This window comes from Phascolarctos cinereus, unplaced genomic scaffold (genome assembly GCF_003287225.1).
Source record: "Phascolarctos cinereus isolate Bilbo 61053 unplaced genomic scaffold, phaCin_HiC Scaffold_5;HRSCAF=322, whole genome shotgun sequence".
Lineage (NCBI taxonomy): Eukaryota > Metazoa > Chordata > Mammalia > Diprotodontia > Phascolarctidae > Phascolarctos > Phascolarctos cinereus.
The window spans coordinates 84,467,638-84,494,131 of record NW_027555958.1 but is presented as its reverse complement, the minus strand read 5'-3'; the positions used below and the strand labels follow the sequence as shown (position 1 = coordinate 84,494,131).

At 37.0% G+C, this 26,494-nt stretch overlaps 1 protein-coding gene across 6 annotated transcripts in view; it reads right to left on the bottom strand.

Annotated features, from left to right (window-relative positions):
• Positions 1 to 26,494, bottom strand: part of RPS6KA2 (ribosomal protein S6 kinase A2) — a 547,475-nt gene that overhangs the window by 149,996 nt on the left and 370,985 nt on the right. For all 6 annotated transcript variants that reach the window (XM_078155047.1, XM_078155048.1, XM_078155049.1 and 3 more), the window contains one exon: positions 10,702 to 10,818. In XM_078155047.1, coding sequence (XP_078011173.1) covers positions 10,702 to 10,818 — 117 coding nt within the window. The remainder of the gene's footprint in view (positions 1 to 10,701; positions 10,819 to 26,494) is intronic.

Sequence of the window (26,494 nt, the reverse complement as noted above, 5' to 3'; positions counted from 1 at the left end):
TGAAAAACAAGCATCTCCAGTCTAACAAGAAAGAAAGGATTGAATTTATTAGAAAATTACTAAGGATTAATGAGAAAAATAATGAATCACAGATTTCCTTAAATCTTACTCTAATTTATATCATTGTTTTAAATACAGTTACTCATAATGCCACTTACTGCTTATACTTTGTGGTTTTAACAAAGAATTTAATTTCTTTCGATTTTTTAATTTAAAAATGGATATTGGGTCAGTCAGTCAACAGGCACTTATTAAGTGTCCACAGTGTGTTAAACACTGTGTTGAGCACTAAAAATAAAAGGAAAGCAAAAAAAAAAAACCATCCCCCAAAATAACAATAGTTCCTGCTCTCACAGAGTCCACAGTCTAACAGAAGACAGCATGCAAACAACCATGTACAGACAAGATGGATATGGGTTAAATTGGAGATAAGAAGCAATGAGAAGGCATTAGGATTAAGAGGGATTGAGAAAGACTTCCTAGAAAAGGAGGAATTTTAGCTGGGAATTGAAATAATCCAGGGACAGAGATAAGGAAGGAGAGAATTCCAGGCATGGGAGACATCCAATGAAAATGCCCAGAGTCTGAAGATGGAATGTCTTATGCATAGTGGAAAACGAATGCTTCTGGTATGACAAAAATCACCTGGAGCCGGAATCTGAGGGTTAGAAGGGACCTTAATGGCCAATTAGTCCCTAGAAAGAATCCCTACCACAACATTCTCAACAAGTGGTCATCCAACCCTTTCTTGAAGACTTCTCATGAAAGGGAGCCCACCACGAGGCAGCCCATTCCACTTTGGGGCAGCTGTTATTGGTAGGAAGTTTTTTCCTATCATTAACTCTGAATTTGTCTCTTTGGAACTTTTGCTCCTTGTTCTGCTCTGTGGGACCCAGTAGCACAAATCTAATCTCTTTTCTATTTTAGCACCCTTCAAATACTTGAAGACAGCTATCATGTCATCCCTGAGTTTTCTCTTCACTACAGTCAAGATCTCCAGGTCCTTCAATAGATAATTATATGATGTGGATTCAAGGCCCTTCTCCATATAGGTTGTTCTTCTTTGAATATTTTCTAATTTATAAATGTCCTTCTTAAATTTTGGTGCCCATCATTGGATTCAGTGCTCTTTATGTGGTCTAAGGATCACTTCCATTTGTATTGTCTTAGGAAGAGTCTGAAGATTAGATGCCAAGATAAGGTACTGGACACTGAAGTCCTCTCACCAGCTGAACTGCCAAGCGTTCAAACTCTCTTGCGGAGAGATTATCATCTGTTTATTCCTCGATGCAATGCTTTTGTTATTGTTACCCAAGATCACATTAACTTTTGTGGGCTATCATACTCCTGACACCTATTTGAGCTTAGAGTCCACCAAAACCCCAAGATATTTTTCGTACAAACTATATTTTAGATTAAAACCTGTACTTTGTCATTCACACCATGTAGCATCAAGGCACAACCACTTATCTTGGTGCTCTTTACCCTAATTACATGATTACAGGGGACTGATGAAGAATGGTATCCACCTCTTGAGAGAGATGATATGCAGAAAGACTTTGGACATAGATAATGTGGGAATTTGTCTTTCTTAACTATACATATGTTACAAGGCCTTTCTTTTTCTTTTCTTTTGTTTTAGTGGGTGGGAGAGAAAATAAAAGGTCATTAATGAAAAAACCATGAGAGTGATGGTGAGACAATAAATAAAGAAAGAAAATCATATCAATGAATGTTGGAGAAAACATAGAGAAGAGGGCATAAAAAAGTTCAGAAAGAGACACTGACAGTCAGGTCAGTGTTGGTGCTATCATGTTAAATTTATTATGTCATTAAACTGTGCAATCTCCTTTTTTCTCTTATACAGTATCCTTTTTATCTCTACCTTGTGTACGAAAACGTTCAGATTTGTTTATGTTTTTATAGTTAATAATAAAAAACAGACATTCTTATTAAAACAAGTGGGGCCTTCCTTGAAAAACTCAAAAAGCATGAAAGGGCAATAAAAACCACAATCCCACAAATGGAGTTGAAAGTGATAATATTCTTCCACATTATCAGACCTATGGCATATCACCACCCATTTGTGTTACATATTGGATTTCTATCTCCTCTTGCCTCCTCTCTCCTATTTGTATAATTTTGAAATAAAACCATGGGTAGTGAAAACTGTTTTGAAATAACACTGGGCAATTTTAGTAAAAAGAGCCATTCAATCCTTAGCACCTAATAAAGGCAACTTTTGATAGGCTTCCACATTTCATTATTAGAACTGTCATTTCAGTAACTCAGAATGGCACACTGCAGGGGAATTAGGCAATTAATGCAATGTACAATATTAAGCAGTGTAGGCTGTATGCCATATTATCTTTAAGTGCACCATACACTAATATGTACAATTAAAATAAGCAAAATTACCAACCACAATATTACCCAACTCTAGCTACTCTTCAGCTATTTCTCAGTAATGGAAGATTGCTGTTGATCTGCTGTCTCCTCCAAAGCCAGTAAGTCTACTGGGCATTCTGTGTTGTTTCAGAGGATACTAACTAATTACCATCTCCTCTAAAAAAGATTAGCTTAAAGAAAGTGAACCTTCATATTGCACTAATTAAGCAGAATAAGGAAACTGTGATCTGCGTTCTGCCCCCCCCCCCACTGAACAGAAAATATTTCCTACACATATGTGTTATTTGAAGGGCACTAAAAGATTACCCGGCCCCCAAATATTCCTCAACTGAAATGCTACCATTAAAAGTCATTCTCATAGGAATACAATTTAATTTCCCAATTGGTTGACATTTAAAGGATATGAAAAGGCAATATTTAGATAAAGAAATCAAAACCATTTTTAGTCATATGAAAAAATGTTCTAAATCATTATTGATTAGAGAAATGCAAATTAAAACAACCCTGAGATACCATTTTATACCTATCGGATTGGTTAAAATCATTGAAGGGGAAAGTGACAAATGTTGAAGGGGATGTAGAAAAATTGGGACACTAATTCATTGTTGGTGGAATTGTGAGCTGATTCAACCATTTTAGAGAGCAATCTGGAATTATACCCAAAGAGTTATTAAATTGATTATACCCTTTGACTCAGCAATACCACTAGGTTTTTTCCAAAGATGACTATGGAAAAAGGAAAAGAACCTATATATTCTAAAATAGTTATAGCAGCTCTCTTTGTGGTGGCAAGGAACTGGAAATTGAGGGGATGCCCATCAATTGGGGAATGGCTGAACAAGCTGGGGTATATGAGTGTGATGGAATATTGCAGTGGTACAAGAAATGATGAGCTGGTTGATTTTAGAAAAACATGGATAGACTTGCATGAAATAATGAAGAGTGAAATGAGCAGAACCAAAAGAATACCGTATACAGTAACAGTAATATTGTTTTAAGAATAACTTTGAGTGGATAAGTAATTTTGATTATTATAAATACCCAAATTAACTACAAAGGGCATATGAAGGAAAACACTATCTGCATCTAGAGAAAGAACTGATAAATAGATGTATAGAATTATTTTACATATATATGTATGTATACACACATATTTGTGTCTAATGATAACCATCTCTAGCGTGGGAGGAGAAGGGAAGAAAAAAAGGAAAAGAAAAAAAAGAAATTTACATGATAATCTTATTTTATGTTTTAAAGGAATAGCAAGTTGTACATAATAGATTTTCAGTTTCATGTGCAATCATATTTTTAAAAATTATACTATGCTATGGAAATACTTGTTTTACCCCATAAACTAAAAATAAAATAAATGACAATTTAAAAAAGTTATCCTCTTTATTAAAATATGAGTTGTTCCCTGCATCCTTGTTTAAGAACAAATATGTAGGGGGAAAGGACAATGGAGATGGGAGAGGGACATCTTCATGGATTATTCTAGATCACCTGATCCCTCTGTCCTCTAAACTCCCACAAAACTTATTCTTTGGACTATTCATTTTGATATTAAATCACATAATGCCTTATATACTAGGGTGCAATAGGACCAATGGATTTGACATTGATCCCCCCAGAACTCCTAGATTCAAACATCAACTTTACCTCTTGCTATCTGTGTAGCTTAACATAAATGGCCTAACTTTTTGAGCCCTAGTTCTATTTTCTATAAAATGGGGTTATTAAAGGTTACACTATCTGCTCAATACAGGTACTGTCAAAAAAGTGATTTGTAAATTTTAAACTACCCTAGAAATCACTTTATCATTATTGCTTTTTAAAAGTTTCATTTATGTATGTTTTGTTGTTTTAACTAGGTTAGTTCTTTGAGGACAGAGACTTCTCTTTTAATCCCCAGAGTGTCTACCATGGTTCTGAGCACATAATAGACCCTTTCTATAAATGTCTGTTGAATTAACTATGTTTAGTTCCTTATCTGACCATGCATAGCTATGAATGTTCTACCTCCTTAAGTCTTCATCAACTCATTTCCTATTTCTTTCTAACTTGGACTCCAGAGATTAGCAAGAGAGTGTAAATGCTGAAGACAAAAAGAAAGTCATTGATTTGGGCCAAAGTAGTTAAAAAATACAGCTTTCAGAGAATTGAGACATAGAGTGATAAAAATAAAATAGGAAAAATCCAGAAAGGATACAACTGTAACCCAAAGAATGCAGTAGTAACAAAAATAACAGCTCTTGTCTGCATAGGGCAACTGGGTGGCACAGTGGGTAGGGTGCTGGACTTGGAGGCAAGAAAACCTGACTGCAAATCTGGCTTCAGGTGCTTACTAGCTGTGTGACCCTAGACAAGTCACTTAACCCTGTTTGCCTCAGTTTCCACATCTGTCAAATGAGCTGGAGAAGGAAATGGCAAATCACTCCAGTATCTTTGACAAGAAAACCCCAAATGGGGTCACGAAGAGTTGGACATGACTGAAAAGATTACAGCACTTATGTAGTACTTTACGGTTTGCAAAGCATTTTACATGCCTTATTTCATCTAACCTCATAACAACCCTGGGAGCTAGGTGCTATTATTTTCCCTATTTTACAGATAACTTACTTAGGATTCTGTATCTGAAACAGGATTTGAACTCAGGTCTTTGTGTATCACACAGGATTAAAATTGCAAGTGTGTATCAGCTTACACAAGAGTTATATTTAGTCATATACAATACATATATTTAGAATTGAAACTACTATCATTATCATTATTATTATGGTTCAGACCTGTGATTTCATCAATGTAGGGAGCTTCTTGCCTATAAATGCCCCCAAATGTTACAGATAAGCAGCTTGGGGTTTTTTTTTGGGGGGGGGGCAAGTCAATTGGGGTTAAATGACTTGACCAGAGTCACATAGTTAAGTGTTATGTGTCCAAGGCTGGATTTCAACTCAAGTCCTCCTGACTGCAGGGCCGATGCTCTATCTACCATCCCTCTTAGCTGAGCCTAAGTAGCTCTTTTGCGATGTGTAACCTAGACTAGAGAATTGCTTCAGGCACAGAAATGTACAGTGATTTGCCATGGTTACATAGCTAGAGTATATCAGAGGTAAGACTTGAACTCAAGTTTTCCTGACTCCAGGCAGTTTATTTGTGGACTAGCTATGTTGCTTCTCAAAATGAACTATCTCTTTCCGTAATCTCTATTTGCTTTAATCCACTGGAGAAGGAAATGGCAAACCATTCCAGTATCTTTGCCAAGAAAACCCCATGGACAGTATAGTCCACAGGGCCATGAAGAGTCGGACATGATTGAATGACAAGAGGTTCCAAAAGGAGAACGTGAGGAGAAAGAGAATAAGAGAAAGTGGGACAGATTATGCAAAGACATGGAAGCAAGAGTTGGAATGTTATGTAGAGAACAAAAAATATGTCAGTTTGGCTGGAGCCTGCGCATTGTGAAAGGAGGAATGTGTAGGTAGAAACCACATTGTGAAGGGTTTTAAATGCCAACAGACATGTGTTTATATTTGATCCTAGATTCTTGAGCAGAAGAATTTACTGGTGAGACCTGTGCTTTATGGATATGTTTTTGACAGCTTTGTGGAGCATGGATTGAAAGGGAGAGAGGCTAGAGGGCAGGCAAGTGGTGACCAGAGCCTGAATTAAGTTGATGGCCACGTGATCAAAGAGAAAGGAATAGATGTTAGTGATGTTGTGGAAGTAGGAGAACTCACTTAAGACAACCTGAATTTGGTTTTTGGAAAATAATTTTTTTCTTGATATAACAATCATCAATAATTTAATACATTTTGGATTTTTATATGTTGATTTTCTTAAAATAATAAGCATATACTTAAGAACATATACTGTTCTTCAGTTTAGTGCTATCAACTTGTGTGCTACTCTACTTAACCATAGACCTCCACTAGAACATGTTATCATTCCACTAGGGTTTAATGAAATATCATTACTATACTTTCCTTATATAGTCTGTTTAAAAAAACCTACAAAGATATATACATATGTGTATATGTATAATATGTGATACTGTTATAATTTAAATATATGTGTATGCATATGTATGTATGTCTGTGTGTATACATACATGTAAATTATCAAGCATTTAGTGTCCCTCCATTTCTCACCCTGGGGGAAAAAATCAAAGCCCTCATAACAAAACATGCACAGTCAAACAAAACAAATTCTTGCATTGGCCATGTTCAAAAATAGATGTCTCTTTCTGCCTCTTGAGTCTAACATGTTTCTGTTGGGTGGTGGGTAGTCTTCTTCACTACTGGTCCCCTGGAATCCTGGTTACTTATCATGTTGACCGGGGTTTTAAGTCTTTTATAAGCCTTCAATTTTTTTTTTACAATGTTGCAGCCATTGCTATTAAAAAAACAACAACAAAAGAATTACCTTTAAGAGTGAAACTGCACTTTATGCTGAGGAATAGGTAGGAAGAGAATGGGAGTATCCTTTTCTCTCCCTCATTCTTACTGTCCTAGCTACCTAGGCAGCAATAGTTTCAAGGGCATTTTTTATTCAATCAAGTGGAAATTATCCTCTGGAGACTTAGTCCTATATTTACTCTTTGCACAGAAAGCATCTCTGCAATCTCTTCTTACGTCAGACACTAAATAGGATTCAACCTTGAGATAAAGGCAACATCTCAAATAGTACAAGGATCATTCAGTTACTAGGCTAATAGAACCAAACCTATCAAAACATTTCATTGTCCTTATTCATAAGATATTCTGTAGACATTTAGACCATTGAGTGCTGATTGATCAATTGATAAAATGCCTGAGCATATTTAGTGGGTTGAGTTTTCAATTTTTTCTTTTCAACCATTTCAAAGTGTCATTTTCCTTTCAACCACTAGGCCAAGGGAGGTACCATGGTAAGGTGTAACATAATGTACACTGAAGGGCAAAGTACAAGCTCTTACTCACCCCAACAACTCCATACTATTTAATTTATCGTTCTTAGAAAAAAAAGCATTTTTCCTGTTTCACGGCATCATTTGGGAATGGCAGTGTAAGCTGTAGTCAGTTTGTGGTACTGCCTCAACTGTGGTAAGCCTTCTATTCTCCTAGAAAGGGCTGTTTGCCGGAGTGCAGGATCATTTTAAAAGACTATTTTCATTTCCTCATTTCCATAAATACAGCTCTACATAAATAAACATCCCACACTCCACCAGAAAAAAAGATTTCTCCTTCACTCCTTTTGACCCTGTTGATGAGTTATTCCTTACACTTCCCAGATTAGCCATTTTTTATTCTCCAGACTTTGCCACCATGCACCCATGAATGTACTTTTGACCCCCTTTTGATCTGCCTTTTATGTGTTATCTTTCCCCATTAAAATGTAAGCTCCTAGAGGGTAAGGAATGTCTTTCTTTTTGCTTGTATTTGTATCCTTGGCATTTATTTAGCACACAGTACCTGGAATATAGTAAGTATTTAACAGATGTTTGTTGTTGTCATGGGTAATGAAAAACACATGCCACTGAGTAAAAGTGCCAGAAAATATAACTATGTTGCTGAAAAGAGATTAGACATAATATTAACATAACCCCCATCCTACACTCAAACAACAGGGGCCAGCTCTGGTTTTATCACATCAAAGTTCAATGAACACACATGTTTAAGAATAGCAACTTTGCAAAGTCAATAGCCTCACTATACTTGAGATAGTTAGCCCTAAGATATATAGTTTATTTAAGGTCCATATGTCCCAGAAATCCATTCATTGCCAGCTGTCAGTCTGACAGAAGGCTACAAAGGGTATGTACCCAGGATATGCACAGAGCAACATGACACATAAATAGATCTCTAGGGACATTTTAGATGTTTCATGGTGCCACCTGTCACATAATTGAAAAGCATTTACTAAGAGTCTACTGAGTATGGACATGGCACTATTCTAGACACCTGTTGTTGTTGTTGTTTTTTTCTCAGTTCCTGACAGGAAATAACCTTCACAGCTGCAGAGTATAAGGCTGCCTCAACTCTAGAATGCTGCTTCATCAAGAAAGTCCTGTAAACACTTGAGGCCCCACTGGCTCTCCCAAGGAAACTGGTTCATCTCACCAATATGTATTTCTAATAAGACAGAACCCTGGGAGCAAGTGCCAGAGGACAAAAACCCTAGCATATATGTACCCTACACCAATAATGAGTGATGAAGAAAAAGGAATGCTTTTAGACCATCCATCTAGAGTTTAGTACTTAGAAATAGAAGTGATTCTACCTCTAACTCCAAAGGATTCCCTAGGCTATAATTTCAGGAAAATAATTTAAGGATATCTCAATCAAGATAAATCACAATGGTAATTCTGTCTGTTGTATTCTGGAGAATGGCTGATAACACAACTGAGGAACACACAGTATTACTGACTTCAGAGTAGTTCAGAATCATATGGTTCCAATATTTAAATCTCACCATCAAATGGCACTTTTTCTCTAGTATTGGTCACTTTAGATGTACATTTGAAAAGGTTTTACATTAAGTCCATTTTTAATAAATGGCTAAAGAATCCCCCTTCCCTCACAAAAATCAACACCCACTGACGTACATTTTTCTTGTCTTTGTAAATGATAAAATGGCTGGAGGTGATGCCATATCTGTACAAATACCCTCTCCTCTCCCTTGTTATCAACTACATTACTGGTCACTCTATAAATAAACTAGTCACCGTAATAGGTATTCTTGGTGTATAGCTTCGGGACCCTGGCCAACTCACAGGCTTATCCTGGGGATCTAGTTGGTTATCACAGTGGACCAAAGAAAATGGTATGGCCTTTGTTCCACCCAGGTCATCTATTTGGGGAAGTTTTATAGGAGGGGATGATATCCAGATAGATAGGGAAGGTCTAAAGGCTTGCTAGGGGTTCTGATTAGTCACAAGCAATTTCTAGGTAAGTTAGGTTGAACCAGTAATCAGATATGGCCAGTTTATAACAGACAGAAAATTCTCTTGATTCCAGGGGATTCAAGAAAGTTTACAGGAGTTGTGGGCCACTGCTTGTTTTTCCTCTCCTGTTCTTCCAAAGTATAGAAGATGAGAGCAGGGATAAGGGACATAGAATAAGCAAGTGAAGGAAGGTAACCACTATGGCAAAGGACCTCAAGTTCATGCCAGCTGAGAATTGTTTAAATGAACTGCGTATGTTTAACTTGAGAAGTGAAAACTTCAGGAAATCATGATAACTATCTCTAAACATTTGAAGAGCTATCGCGTTGAAATGAGATTACACAGTTCTGCTTGATTCTGAAGGCAAATGTAGGTGCAATGAGAACAACGAATCTGGAGTCAGAGGACATAGGTTCTGGTGCTTACCTGTGTGACTTAGGGCACATTACTTAACTTTCCTAGGCCTTAGTTTTTTCATTTATAAAAAGGATAAAATTGGACTAGATAGTCTCAGACATTCCTTGAAACTCTAACCTAAAGAGGTAAATTTAGGCTTGAGTCAAGTCTAAATTCCTAAGGAATTGCTTCCTAACAATTAGAGCTATACAAATTTGGAATGGGCTTACTCTGGGAATGATGGATACATTCTTGCTGGCAGTCTTCCAGCAAAGGCTGGATGATCATTTGTGTATGTTTTATTTGGGATTCTTTTTCAGGTATGGACCGGATTGGAAAGCCACTGATGTTCCTTTCACATAAAAAATCCTATGATTCTATAGGAAAAAAAAATTATATCCTTGACTCAACTTCTTGTTTTTATAACTCAGTTTGAAAACTTTGGGAACAAATTGAAACCTCTGACCAGAAATAGAGAAGAAAAAGAAAAAAAGCATCTCTGTAAGACAGTGGATGTCTACTAAAGGTGTCATCAGCACAGGTAATGGAAAAGAGAAATCATGAGTTTTTCAGGAATAAAAATGGTCTAAGGAAAAGCAATGATTTTGTGAATTCCTCCCTGTTTTTTTCATCATCTTATCCTGAATTTAAGAATCCCAACAAATCCTGAAATGAAACATGTGTTACATGGAACAAGATTCTCTTTCAAAAGTTTCTTTCTCATTAATATCAGTTAGAAGAACACAATAATAAGGAACCCTTTTGAGGGGATTATAAAACCCTTAGACAAATCAAAACAAAACAACAACCCTTAACCATCACTTTATGTGTGTAGACTCCCAATAATATCAATTTAACATGTGTTTACTAACAGTAGCAACAATAAGAACCACATGACATTTCCATTATGTCCCTGTGGAACCTTGTCAGCTTTATAGAAAATCTCTCCAACATCTAAGACTTTTTTAACTTACCTTTCCATAGGAACCTTGCCCTAAAACTTTCAGAAGCTCAAATTGGGAGGGGTCTGCCTTTTCAAATCCTTCTTTTACATGATGACTGATGTCGATTTCCTTTACAATGCCTTCTTCCTACGAGAGAGGGAGGGACACATATTATAAATAAAACAAACTAGTTTTATTATCATTTTAGTGCAACATGTTACATTCAAGAGGAAGTAAGGAAAAACAATTTCTTTCTTATCTAAGAAACAGAATTTGCTGGTAGGAAAAGACAATGAATTTTAACCTTAAAACACAGAAGCAAATTATTACTGATATGAATTGATCACCTCAGTTTTTATCAGACACACTGTCTCTTAAATTTCTTATATGCATATATCCATGCCACCCCCACCTGTATATTTTCCCCCCACATTATGGCTGCTAATATATTCTAAAACTTTCTTCTTTGTCACTTTAAAAACTTCCATCATCAATGCTCTGCTTGATAGAGAAAACACCCAATCACTTCATGAACTATACACCTTTCAAACTTTCCTTCCTAAAAATCCTTTTATTAAAAAAAAAAAACATTTATTGAGCCTCTTCTGTGTGGGCAGCACCCACTGGTAGGCATCGAAAGTAACAAGAACAGCAACACTCTTAAGTGATACCTAAAATGCTTTGGAAAATACAATATTTTTACTTACTTCATTCATTTCCTTTTTTAAAGAAAATACAAGCATACACACCTGTCTATCTCTCCATCTATCTATCTATCTAAACAGAATGGCCCCTTTATATAGATGGGGACCACCAGATGCCTTCCTTTTTCATAGTAACAGTGGTACAGTAAGTAGTAGAAAAGAGACAGATGGTACTAAGAACCACCCAGTTTTTAAATTGTCTATAAGCATTAATTTAACTTTTTATGCTCTAAAAATGACCACTGCTGAATAACTATTGAATTTATATACTATTGAAGTTACTGAGTCGCATCAGTACCAACATTCTTATGAAAAATTAAACAAAAATATAAAGAAATTGGAGTTAAATGGGAGGATGATGGCTCGCAAGTTCTGCTCTGAAAGGAGTTAGTATAATTTGTTCCACTATGCTCTCAGTCACAATAAAGCACAGATTCACGGGCCAGTTGGTCATTTCACTTTGTAGTACTCCTGATGAATGCAAGTAAAAAGACCACCATGGAGATAATTGCAGCTTATGTGGCAACATCTGTCACAGACTGAAGTGAGAAACAATGAAAAATTTGATAATATTCTCCAAATTAAATTAACATAGCTCTTGATATTCTTTGCCTTTAATTTTAGCACAGTGCCTGATACATAGTAAATGCTTAATAAATACTGGTTTCTTTCCTCATTCCTTTAGTGGTAAGGTGGGAAGAAAGGAGAATAGCAAAAAAAAAGTGTATATTTGAAAATATCATTTAGGAATAAGAGATGAAAGGGTCCAAAGGTCTGCAAATTAACCATCACAAAAGCATATTATGTATCCAGTATACCATACATGTTTTTCAAGAAGAACATTTCTCAGAATTTCTTAAGAGCAATGGAGAGATCCACGGTGAGAACAGGAGACTGCAACATATTGTTATTGTTTGGTCATTTCAGTAATGCCTGACTCTTCATGATCTCATTTGGGATTTTCCTGGCTTAGATACTAGAGTGGTTTGCCATTTCCTTCTCCAACTCATTTTATGGATGAGGCAAACAGAGTTAAGTGACTTGTCCAGGGTCACAAAGTAAGTGTCTGAAGGTAGATTTGAACTCTGGTCTCCCTGCCTCCAGGCCCAGCACTCTGTCCACTGCATCATCTACCTGTCCTTGCCACACATTACCAATGGTAGTTTGCACACAAGAAATAATGTAAAGCATCAAGGAAATAGGTGATTGGAAAAAGAGGTTGCCCAGCCAAGAAATGAAAGTGAGGGGATAAGGGATGACTACTCAGGTTGTTATTCACAAAATATAAAGAGACCTAGAAGAAGGCCTCCAGAATGTTGAATAGATCCTCTGTGGAGAATGTATGGCAGATCACAGACAGGGATTACACAAAAAGACAAAGTATATATGAGTTGCAAGTCACATTAGTAAAAGAGAACTATGCACATTGATGAAGTCAGACACAGAATCTAGGGATCATAAAGGACTTTGAAGAACAAAATCCTGAGGTGTCAACTATGTAGCCAACCTGCAACACTTCCCAGTAAACCCCTTGTAGATTAAAATGTTATAGAGAAATATTTAATAAAATACATAAAATAATAAAAATTATTTTACATTAAATTATTTAATGATTAAATAATTAAATTTATTAAATTTTAATAAATAAAATAGAACATAAACAATATTAATATGTAATTTTCTAAGTCAATATGTGGCCTGCAGGGGACCTTATGTATGGTAGTCTTCATTTCTATTTCATTTTGACACTATGGATCTAGTCTACCTGAGCAAAAATCCTCCGTGGCAGCAGCTGACTTTAATCTACTTCTTGACAATTTCCAAAGTACATTGCTTACATCTCATTTGATGCTTTATACAACATTCCTAACAAGTAGTTAAAAGTTTCTACTTGAAGACCTCTAGTGAAAAGAAACCTTCTCAAGAGAGACCATTACAGGTTTGGACAGCTCTCACTATTAGGAAGCATTTTCCTTACACAGAACTGAAATCTGCCTCTCTTTAGTGTCTACACATGGATCCTTCTTTCTTCTGGGGCTAAACAAAAAGTCTAATCTTACTTTACCAAGAAAGTTTTCTCCAAGTATCTGAAGACAATTATTATGTCTCCTTTTAACCTCTGCTCCTCCAAGGCTCCTCCTTTAACCAATCCCTGTTATCATTTTTTTTCTAGTTTATGCACCATGCTGGTGGACTTTTTTTTGGCATACTCATGTTTGTTAATTGTTTTTTAAAAATATGTTACCCAGAATTGCACATAGTGCTCCAGATGTGTTCCTAACAGAGCAGAGTACAGTGGGATCATTACCTCCGTAGTTCTAAATACTTTGTTATTTCAACCAAAGTATATTAACTCTCCCAAATGGGGAATGAGGCAGGTTTTGTGTGTATGCTATCTATAATGCGGTCACAAAGGAAACTCAATTAAATCAGAAAAAGATGCTTGCACTCTGAAACTTTGCTTTCCTAATCGAAAAGCTTTTACCACTGTTAAAGATGAAAAAAAATCAATATCATGATGGGATGAATCCCCAATTCAGTAACTTCTGAGAATTCATTTTTCTTTTCCACTCATCCTTACTTCTTAACTACTAGAATAAAATTTCTGCTATCTAAAGCAATAAAAATAATAACTCTGCCAAAGCACACTATAGACTCATAATGAGATGATAGCCAACTAAAACTCCCAGGTCTTTTTCACAGTAACCGAAGTCTAGTCATGCCTCTTTCATCCTATAAATTAGTAGTTTATTTCTTACAGCACAGGTACTGTAGGACTTGAGAGTTATCCCTATTATTTGTATTTTCTTTGATTGCCTGTTGAGGGTTTAACATTTTTTTATACTTATTAGATAATAAAAAAATATTCTTGGAGCCGCCTGAGGCAAATTCCAAATAACATACGTGTTCTGGTTTGGGACTATCTCCTACAAATAATAGCATAGCTAGAAGTATGAGGCCCCCCTCCCCCCCAAAAGGATTCAAAAATATTTTTTTTTTCAGTATCAATGAAATATAGCCAGGGGGCTATTTTGATGAAGTTTGTGACTAATTTTGAGTGAGATTGTGGGGGGTGGAAGAAGCTAGTTGCCTAAAATTTCTCCTTTTCCCTAACTCTTACTTGCTCTACATTGATATTCATAGAAAAGTTCCAAAAACAATCTCATGAATAATCTTTCCTCAACAAGCTGTGGTTGATTGTTGGTGGGGAAAAAAAAGATACTTCAAAAAAGGTTAAGAAGTTTTGCTAAAGAAGCACTATGAAGAAGGGTATTTGATTTGTATAGAATGTTTAAATTTGTAAATAACATTTTTTGGGGGGTAATAAAATAAGCAAGGCTAAATGAAAGACAACTTGCAGTCATTCACCAACTTCAGCTAAGTAGCTTGACTGAAATCTACTGAAAGTTCTGACATCGCTCCCACAGACATATTGATTGGCATAACAAATACAAGCTTCGCTTGAGTCAGTGAGGGAAGCAATGCCTAGAATACAGCAAGACTTACTGAGCAAGGGACCTAACCTCCTATGAAAGCTAAGAAGGGTTGTTCTAGGCAAAAGTCCAGTAGAGAGGCTAACCTTTATATCCATGAAATATCAGAGAAATGATAGAAAAACAGGACAAAAACCTCCTTGTTGGTCTCCCTTCCTGCCTCTCATTTCCTCTCTCTCTGGTCCATCCTCCACACACCTGCCAAACTGATACTGCCAAAGCATAGATCTGACCATATATGCCTTTATTACACTTAAGAAACTTCAGTAGGTCCCAGTTCTATCTAGATTAAATAACAAACTCCTCTATTTGTCAGTTAGAGCCATTTACAATCTGGCTCCCACCTACCTTTCCAGACTGACTTTACATTATGCCTCTCCACACACTACAGTTAACCCTTCCATGTCACAGGGGATAGGGGTGCAAGTGCCCCTGCAATCTGGAAAATCTTATAAAATTTTTTGGCCCTCCCTTCATACCAGAAAAGAAGTCTGAATTTTTTCTTTTTCTTTTATGGGGTGTTTACAGTACCTTATTGTAAAATTTGGATTAAGTATTTGGTCATAGTTAAACTTTAAAATAGAAATTGTGCATATATCCTTGGTATTAAAAGATAAAATATGTTATTATACAATACTGTCCATATATTTTATGCATTTCTGAATTTCTAAACTTTTCTGTGTCATCTGTGGCTTCAGCCAAACTCCTCCAAAAGTCCCATTTAATTTCTTATGCCAACCTACAATATATCAAACCTGCCATGGGGAAAGTCATGATATGGAAGGGATAACTTTATGTTCCAACCAGACTATCTTATTTGCTGTTCCCCATGAATGCTGCCCTTCCTCCTCACTTTTACTTCTTGGAATCCACAGCTCTAACCAAAGTTTAGCCCAAGTATCGCCTCCTGCCAGAGACCTTAGTGATTCCCTTCCTTAGCTCTTGGCTCCCCCCCACCAATCACTTGATATTTACTTATCTGTATATCCATTGTTTTGCCTTCAGTAGGATATCTGCATCTTGAGGTTAGGGATTAGTTCCTTTTTTTTGCCTATATTGTCCAGTGCCTACAAGTGTTAACTACATAGTAGTTCCTTCAGAAAGTAATTATTTAATTGATCATAAGGTATAGCAGTGGCTTATAATAAGGAATGAAATGTAAGTTTCTTTTCAGTTTTAAAAGTCACAAGTTATATTTTCCTGCCTCAAAGTACATAACAGAACCATAGAATTGATGGGGTATGGGCCCAAAGTGAGACCTTTGTCCCAATTTGGGCTCCACTTGTCCATGGGCCCTAGAAAAGGTTTGAATTCACCCACTTGATCAAGGAGATCTCTGGTGAGGCCACGATTCAGTCGTTTTGGCTACACCCAATCCTCCAATTCTGTTATCCTTGACCTAGCCTGACTCTCCATTGTCTAGCCTCCCTATGGCCCCAGGCCACTTCCCACCCTTGGTCCTATCTAGGCTCTATTTCTCTGGAATTCTATTACCTCATAGACTACTTGACCACTCCTAGATCCCTCCCACAGTCTTTCCGTATATAAGGTCCATCTTGTCTCCATTAAGATGCGCAGATTTTCACATCTAGCCAATAACCCACAGATGCTCAGATTCCTTAAGAGTCTAGCTAATATGGCAAATCTTCAAAAAACCTTGTCTTTGGCTGAAAGAAGGCGTGGGTCGAATTCTTTTGGGCAGGATCCACCTGTCGTGATTTTGGGATTCTAGGACCCTTAACCTCTAGACCTCATCAGAACCACCATAATAATGAAACTTGTTGCTTTTATGTTTGGAAAAGGAAATAAATGACTAGATAGAAGTTTTGCTATTTTGTTTCTTTTTTTCATGAAAATTATTGGAATTTAGAAAAGTCTAAGAAGTAAATGTGAAGACAATTAATAGATAAAAATTTCTTATGCATCACATAGATTTTTGTAATACATATTTTACCATGCTTATGATAGAATGATACATTCCCACATTTTTAAGGCTTTCTTCTCCTCAGGCTTTCTGAATTTACTTGAACATTCATTTCTTACCCCTAGGGGTATTTACATCTGATTGTCAGTCTTAGTTTCCCAATGGGGTGTGAGGCCATCAAACAGACTCTCTAAAGTGTGGCCTACAAAGGAAACTTGACTAAATCAGTCTCCAAGTTGTTTAGAAGCAGAAGATGCTGCTTGAAGAACCTAGCTTTCCTACTGGAAAAGCTTATTCCAGTGCTAAAGCTAAAAAAAAAAATCAGTATCATAATGGGATAAATCTTCAATTTAACAAATTGTGCTATATCATTTTTTTTCTTTCCACTCATCCTTGCTTCTTCATATTGGAGCCTCTGTTATTTAAATCTCTGCTATTAGAAAAGAAAACAAAACAATAATACAAAATGCCTTTTCTTTGCTAATGCAATAACATACTTCAATAGACTCATTAACATACTCTATTCATGGTATTTCATGCAGAATGTAGAGTTTCTTCCATGAAAAAGCTTCAGGGATGCAGTTGTATAGAAAATGGAATTGTTCATCAAAATGACAATAATTTGAATTTATTCACATATTGCTGAAAACGTCCAAGTTTGATGAATTCATTACACCTGAATCAATTCCTGGTAGCAATACTGGGAGTAATTTGGGGAGGGGAGGTGGCATGGGAGGGAAGAATCAAAGGTCCCCTTTAAGGGGAACTTCTCCCCACTAAGGTCCCTTCCAACTCTAAAGTTCCATGATTTCATGATTCTGCAACAATCACAGAAGCACCAAGAGAAGTACAAGTTAGCAGGGGAAGCAGCTAGATGGAACAACGAACAGACTGCCCCGGCTGGAATGAGGAAAACCTGATTTCAGATATGGCCTCATATACTTCCTGGGCAAGTCACTTAACTTCAGGTTCCCCATCTGTAAAGTGGAGATAACATTGCTCACTCCTTCCTTCCTTCCTTCCTTCCTTCCTTCCTTCCTTCCTTCCTTCCTTCCTTCCTTCCTTCCTTCCTTCCTTCCTTCCCACAGTTGTGGCATGAGTGCATTTTGCTTTACAGAACCACAGAAGAGTATCAGAAAATGACAACACACTATTTAGTCCCTGGGCCTCTGTTTAAATGTAGGACTCAGCTCTTGATTATTGAGACCTCCACAAATGTTTCACATGTTACTTTGCTGCTCCAAAAAGCACAAATTTTAGCTTGACCTCACCCTCTTCTATGGGAAAGAATGTAGGCATCCATGTTAGTATTCCACTGACAGGGATCTCCCTCTACCCTCAAATTCTTAGGTGTATTCAAAGACACTCAAGCTGTGCCCTTACAAATTTTAATTATAGGTTAGGCACAAAGCTTTCATCACTGTTCACATTCTAAGTCTGGTGCATATTCTTGCCTTTAAGGTACTCAGTTTAAGGAATGTAACCTGTGTCCCAAGGCCCATTGGGAGCAGATTCTGTCCTTATTGGCAGCCAATGAATGTCTTGCCCTGCTTGAGGGACAGGGCTGAGTTGGTGAGGGCAGGAGAGTTCCAGCTTTCTTCAGGCTTTTTCAAGCTTTGTTGCTTTGGGTGCTTCTGGCTTCTAGCTTCGAGAGGGAAGATGGAAGAGGCCAAACCCTCCTCAAATTGCTGAAGAAAAAGACTTTGAAAAGACAGGAGAGGAGCTGGAAATGTCTATTATGTCCCCGTCCCTAGCTTGCTACACTAGAGACTTGGAGTGTCTCACCTTGGATGGGATCAAGGACACTTTCTCTTGGTTGAGCTAACTTATCTCACTCCAAATGGTAATGAAATAACTTCATCTTCTGGTATATTTGATATATTCTCCTATGTATACCTTCTCTGATTTCTATTTTGCTACCGATTCGGATAAATGGGTTTTCTTTGCTATTTGCTATGTGTGTTCATTGTGGAATTGGTATATGGTGGGAAAGAGGTCAAACGATGGATATAAAACTTGGGGACCCCTTTCCTCCTATAATGACAAAGCAACCAGAAGTTAGATTGAACCTGACCATATCACCTAGATAAACAATACTTGGCACCCTCTCTCTCTGAGGGAAGCAGAGTGACTTCTGACTCCAACTTTCTACTTCTCCTCCTGACAGTAATGAAAGCCTCCCTCGGACAAGCATCAGGGGAGAAGAGGCTAGAGATGTCTATTCTGCTTCCCTTCAATCCATACAAAAATACCCTCCTGCTCCTGGCATGAAGGGCAGCCCTCACCACACACAGGCCCTTTGCAACACATGTGCCCACTATTATTACAAAAATATATCAAAATCTCACTGCTAATATAATTTCTTAAAATATCATAAAAATCTGTTACCCCTTTGGCATAGCAGAATACTATTAACTTCTCTTTTATAATAAAGGAAACATTTAATTTCAAAGAGTTTTAGTTAGCAATACAACAAAAGAACATGAATGGGAACCATTCAAAGTACAATGTTCAGTGTAACAGTTTCATTTTAGCTTAAATCAGCTTTTGGGTAGTTGTACAGTCCTTCTTTGAAATTGACCCTTGTTGTTTGTCCTTGATTTTCAAAGGACCAATGTCACATCATGATGGGTCAGGGTACGGTGTGTTCGGCTGTGACTGATCAGTTCAGTATGAGTTCAGAAGGTTCTACCGCAGGTCAGGTACTTTATAGGACCAGTGAAAAGCACTGGCCTACAAGTCAGGATTTTAGTCTCAGTTCTGCAACCTGCCTGACCCTGGTGCTTTCTTCTTCTGGGCCTTACTTTCCCCAGCTGTAAAAAGAGGTGGCTGGATTGGGTGATTTCTGAAGTCCCTTCTAGCTCTAAAATAGGCTTTATATCTACTTTGGGAAATACTCAGAATTGGTAAAGCTAGAGATTCCACTATGTACTCACTCAGATGAGAAGAATAAACAACCAAAAAAGGAAAGAGGTCCTGCCCAGGTATTTTCTTTCTTACCAAAGGATTCCCCATTCTTTAGCATGATTGGTGGATTTCTATCTATAAGGAGTAATTAACATTCAAATATCCTTACAAAGCCTTGTTCTAGACTAGAGCAACCTTCTTGGGAAGGTTTATTCTACTTCCTATTGATGATGAGACCTTGAACAAGTTATTCAAACATGCTTCACCTCATTTCCCTCATCTCTTAAATAAGCGATTGGATGAAACAAACTGGAAAATCCTCGCCCCATCTCCCATCTATGCTTAGTTCTACTCTAGCATAGCAAATTGAGCCCTATCTCAAAGTCAGAATGGCCTAGGCCCACCTCTGACACCCACAGGCTATGTGAGCCTGTTTTTTAACCCCTTGGTGTCCCAGGACACTCTCTAAGACTACAAATCTCTCTTTTCGGAGTTCTAGCCTAATCACCACCTGCCTGTTAGATATTTCCAAATGGTTTTTACGAATACATGAGAAAGAGGAGTAGCTCTGGGAGTCAGAAAATTTGGATTAAAAATCCTGCTTCTGATGTAGACTTCCTCAGCCTTGGAAAAGTCACTCATGCTCTCGAGGCCTCATTTTCCTTGTCTATAAAATCAAGCATCTAGATTACATGGCCTATGAGGTCCTTTCTAGGTCTACATCTATAATCCTATATCTATAAACTTATCTTTACCCCAAACCCAAATCTTTTCTTAAGTTTTCTGTTTTTGTCATGAGCACCACCATCCATCTAGTCACCTAGGTTTACAACCTTACAATATCCCTTAACATTTGTCTCCTGTTCATTCCTATGACCACCTCCTAATTCATACCTTCAGCACCTTTTGCTTGTACTATTACAGTCTCTTCCTGATTGGTCTCTTTGTTTCTAGTGTCTTCACTTTCCAATCCACACTCCCCAGTGGCCAAATAATATCTCCAAAGTAGGTGCATGACCCTATCCCTCACTTACTTGAGAAGCTGCCTAATGCTAACAACAGCCCTGGGAGGTATCATCCCCATTTTATCATTGAGGAAACTGAGGTTAAGTGACTTGCCCAGGGTCACACAGCCTCCTAGGATAAAATACAAATTTCTCTGTTTGTAATTGAAAGCCATTACATACTATATTCCATCTTTTACTGTGCCCTTGTATAGGCTGTCCCCCTATGTCTGGAAAGCACTTCTTCCTCATCTCTTCCTCTTAGACTTCTTAGGTTCCTCTAAAACTCAGCCTAAATGCCACTTCCTACAGGAAGCCTCTTCTGATTTCCCCTTCTGAAAATGGATGACATTAGAATTGACTACCACATGATTTTTCTAGGACAAGTCAATAAAGTAAGTATATATCCCTAGGTGAACATCCACTCTGAATATTACTTAAGACAGAGTTTTCAAAATTTTTTAAATGTATAAATCTACCATTGTATAAGTAAGTATAATATATTCCAAAATAATTATTTGAACATTTACTTTAAAATTTCCTACTGACTTATTCTGAGTACTTCAGAAATGCTGCGCACCTGTAACACTTTGCTTTACTAATTTTTCAGTTACTGCAATTGGAAAACCCTGGATCAAACATTCCTGAGATTATTGGATAAAAGATCTGAGTAGTAGTCTACTTTCTCACTCTTCTTCTCATTCCATAATGAACTCAGGTTGTGGAAGACTTACTATCTTATTAAATTATTACAACATTCCACTTCATTAGCAGTATGATCTTTTTGGTAATTGAGTGTCCCCTTAAGTTTGTGGAATCTATCTATCTATCTATCTATCTATCTATCTATCTATCTATCTATCTATCTATCTACCTACCTATGTATCTATCTATGTATCTATCTATGTATGTATGTATCTATCTATTTTCCTTGTGATAGCCTATACGGGACATACGTCTAATTTTCCCTGGTTGAACCATCATGTACTATATAGAAGTCATCTCTCTTGCCTCCACTTCTTTTACTTTTGTGAAATAGAGAGGTGCACATTCAGCAACTTTTTGTCTGCAACCTCCAGAGATAGGAAAACAGACTCACTATCTGACCTTTAGACATGAACCCACTGGGGAAAAATATATACATACAACAACCCAAAACATTTCCTAGAGATTACAGGAACCATCTGTTAGCACCAAATACTTATTGCTTGCAGTCTAGTGCACCACATTAGTACTAAGATAGCATAAAGTGAATTCAACTCTTCTCCCCATGGTATTTCAGTGCTTAAATAAAGAGTAGGACAGGATATCTGAAGGTGTGCCTCCTGTATGAGTTCTGGAATTAAATACTTTTGAGCTTTGGGGAGAGACTTGGGTCCAAAAGATTTTAGCATCTTCCCTGTTTCCTGGGCTGCCCCTTAGAGATATTTGGGGAAAATTCTGCTTCAGTCACTGTGGGTGAATGGGAAATAAAATGAAAGGACCAGCTGCACTTGTTAGGATCAGTTTCTTGAGGATAGCATTTCTGAAAGCATTGTCCTATCCATGTCTCAAGGGCTAACAGAAACAAGGCTGTTTAATATTGCAGATGGAAGCAATCAAGTTGACTACAACGATGCTTGATGGATTAGCCTGGAGAAGAAAACAGCATACTAAACTTGAGAGTTGGAGATAGAGGGAGAGGGAGGAGAAATATTGAGGGTGAAGGAAAGGACTATTTGGACACAGCTTGGATAAGAGGTCAAGCTAACAATATTTGGAAATCTCAGAAGTGTAATTCGATATATTTGTGATGGGGGGGAGTACCTACTCAGCTATTTAAGATGTCTGCCATGCCTGGTAATTTTCAATTCTTGAGCCAAGGAGCATCTGTTTGACATGCTATTCAACTGAACACAGTAGTAATTACTAGAGAAATTGAAACGTAACACACAACTACCAGGCACACTCATCTTGAAACATTTTTTCTTCTGGGAAAAATGCCTTAGAAATACAATTAGCAGCCACTGGAGTAGCATTTTGTACTATTGTAATAGTACTAGGTGGTGGTTATATAGTTTTCGAGGGTATCAAGGAGAATAGGGAACTTCTTTGTTCTCTCTACAGAAACTCTACTTCAGTCACCTCCTGAAGCCCCTGTTAGATTTTAAGTTGTCCTATATTTAAGATTTTTTTGTAACAAGCACAATGGCTTGATGAGGACAGCAAAGAGAATGAGGGAAGAAAAGATAGAAAGAGCTATAGTAAAAGAGTTAAAAATAGACATGCTTATTTTTCCTCTTTCTCCTTTGTCCATTCCTCCAACCCTTCTCCAAATCCCTCAGCATCTTCTTTTTCCCTATTTAAGTCTCCACATTAAGGCAAGATTGATCCCCCTATTAATTTCCCAACCTCTTTTACCCAATGCATTTATTTTAGGGCTCTTTTCATTGTCTCACTTTTTTTTCTCTCCCTCCCATTCCCCTCCAATTCCTTTCTCTGCCATCATTCTGAAAGCTTCTTAGTCTCCTGGTATTTTTACAAAGCATGGCCTATGCAAATTGGACCCTCTAGAAACTGTGATTACAAACCGTGACTGACAGATGGAACTACTTTCTGCAAGTGCCTACTTCACACATGGAGGAGCTGCAAAGAACTGAGAGTTAGAACAGAGGAAGGAAACAGAGAATCCCAGTCCCAAAGTGTTGAAAAGCTAGCTTTCTCTTGAAGAAGGGGACAGGAAATAGAGGGGACTAATTTTCAAAAGTCCCTTCAGTCCTGATGAACCCTTAGCATATTATAATATGAAACAGTAAAATCACAATGAAAGAAAGGTCCAGTGAATTGGTTACCCTACTATTATGCCTATAAATAAGAGGGGTAGGTGGGGTAGATAAAGAGTTGGCCTCAAAGCCTATGAAGTCCTACTGACACATACAGGATGTGTAACCCTAAGCAAATCATTTACTCTTTCAGGGCTCTGGGGAACTTTCTAAAACTATGAGTTGCAGACAAAGTGCCATTTGATTGAGCGAATTTTCTCAACTGAGAGCTTTCTGTGTCAATGAAATCACAGGTTCAGTCTCTAGCCCTAGATATACAAATTAGACACCTAAACTTTCATTTTTATTTAATGGAAAGATTGCCAACTTGTCTTTTGAAATACTTTAGGTCAGAGCAGTTGCACCAAATGGTGGTAAAAGCATAGGGAGTTCAATAGCTAACTGTTAAAACATATCAATAAGTGTCCAAGACTTGATCCCACCTATAGTAAAATTCTGACATTAATCTTGAATGAAATTATCCAACTCCTTTCTAAAACACATAAACAATGATTACAAATAGCCACTGTATATCCATAAGAAGGAGTCCACAGGAGTCTCAGATTACAGCCACAGGGGAGCAGATTGGTAAGATTTACTTCCATACCTAACAAATTGGTAAAAATATGATAAAGGGCAGATCACCAGACACTTAGACAAAGACAACTAATGTGGTCAAAGGCAAAGTGGTTCAAGCAAAGAAAAATATTGCCTGACTAATTTACTAGAGTTCTGTGTGGGACTGAGTATGCAGACACAGGAGAATTAGGGCATTCATGCATTAAAGATTTTTTTTTAAAGGCCTGTGACTGGGTTTCACAATAAAGGTTACTTAAAACACTGATTAACTTGAAATTGGAGAGAATGCCTTGTCATGAATAGCAACTTGTTTAATGATAGGATAAGAAAGGACTCTGGAAACTAAGCAGAAGACCCTCTTTAACCATCATCTTCACCTAGAACGTTGCATGCAATTTAGGGTGCTCGTGCTGAAGATTAACTCATAGAGATGAAGAAAATCTAGTGAGGAGTAACTAAAACGATCAAGAGGATTGGAAGGGTTCTGTGTGAGAGTAGAATAAAAAAAATAGGAATCCAGCCTATAAAGTAAATTGTAATTGTCTTGAAAATAATACAGAATAAACTTGGACTTGATCACTCAATCTTAAGATGCTAGAACCAGAGATCATAAAGTAAGCTTGGAAGAGGTACTATGGTTCAAATGAAAAGACTACTAGTTTCAACAGAAAACAAATATAATCTCTACCAAAGTCCTCAGAGCTGCAATGCATAATTTTAGTCCCTGGGAAAAGCAGCATGAGACAGTATCCAGGTCAAGGTAGCACTTAACATGTCATCAAATCAAGCATGGGGGAAAGACCTTTGATATTGGCCTGTGGGCAAGACCCCAGGATACCCCCTTATTGTGGGAAGACAGAAATCTTGGTATGTCATAAAGCTGATGCTTTGAAAGGAGCTCTCCTGTTGTGTAGTCACGGTGGTAAGAAAAGAAGACAAGCATGCTATTTATCTTTATCGTTGACTAATTATTCTTTCTAATTAGTTTCCATTCTTCTGAAGGGATAAAAGTACTATCAAAATGAAACTAACAAATTTGAAAGGTGTTCAATCTTTTAAACTATAAATTTCTATGCTCTAGTTAAAAGCCTTGCACTTAATTCACTCTACTTACGGCTCTGAATATTACTTTGATGCTTTACTTACTATGGAGAAGTGAAAGCTCTGGTAGGCTCTATCAAGTTAGAAAGCTTTGAATATGGACGCAGTAGTAGATGATATATCTGTTGTCTGAAAACTAGCCTCAGTTCAAAGGGCTTGTCACCAAATGCGTGATGGGGTGATAGATTTTCTTTAGCAACCATTCATTTCAAAAGGATTACAATCTGCATTGATATATAAAATCCTGGTGAAATCAGAGATCCTGGAATTGTTGACACATAAGTAAAAATAAATTAAAAATAACGAAACCACCCTTGGAGATGGTTTAGGCTGGAAATATAAATAGGTTCAAGAAGGGTTTAAAATAGATAAAATCATAAATTATAGTTGTATGACACAGATTAATAGGTATAAGATCTTGGGTGATCTGAGATGCATGCTAAAAATCCAAGGTATTAGTGAGGATGTATCTATATGTTTTAGCCAAGCGCCATTATTAAGGTAAAAATTCTGGGTGGACCACTGATCTGACCCAGTATAAGATTAATATTCAAAAAATAAAACTAAGAAGGAATTTTTCAACAAGTGTGAGGAGGTCATTTAGCTTTTTAAAAAGAGGCCAGGTATGAGCTTATAGCATCTAAATATATTCAGGAAAAATATCAAGATGATGTCTAGAATATATGAAAATTTGATTAGTTCTCAACTCTCATGCTCCTGTAATGTCTAGCTGTACTGAGCTGTAAGAGTGCTCAGTGAAAATTTACTAAAGTTTCTGGAATATGAACCAAAGAGAATAATTAGTTTTAAGGAAAAAAAGCCATGAGAAAAAGGTCTGAATATAATCTTTGGAAGTTAAGAACAAGGCTTCCATTTGTTGAAAAAAATAAGAAAGGAATTTCGATTTTTGAAGTATTAGAATTTTTACTTTTTGATGTGCAAAATCCATCTTGCAGATTAACACAGAATTCCTAATTAGGGTACAGATGGCAAACATGAAGATGTTCAGTGAGTGAGAAACACTCAAACTTTCCATCACATTGATTGCCAGTAAGTTAATATCAGTGAAGGAAAGCACATTTAAGTGGGAACTGTCTAGTAACTGCAGAAGCAAACAACATTAAAAAATGAAATTGGGTGCCACTGTCTGCTAGCTAATACATCTAATGAGCTAGATGTGACAACACATCACACCCCTTTAAAGTGTACCTTTAACTGCAGAAACAATAGGTTTAAAAATGAAATTAATTACCATTATTTGCTAATAAACTCAATGAGTTAGGTATGATTACATGTCACGCCCTTTTTA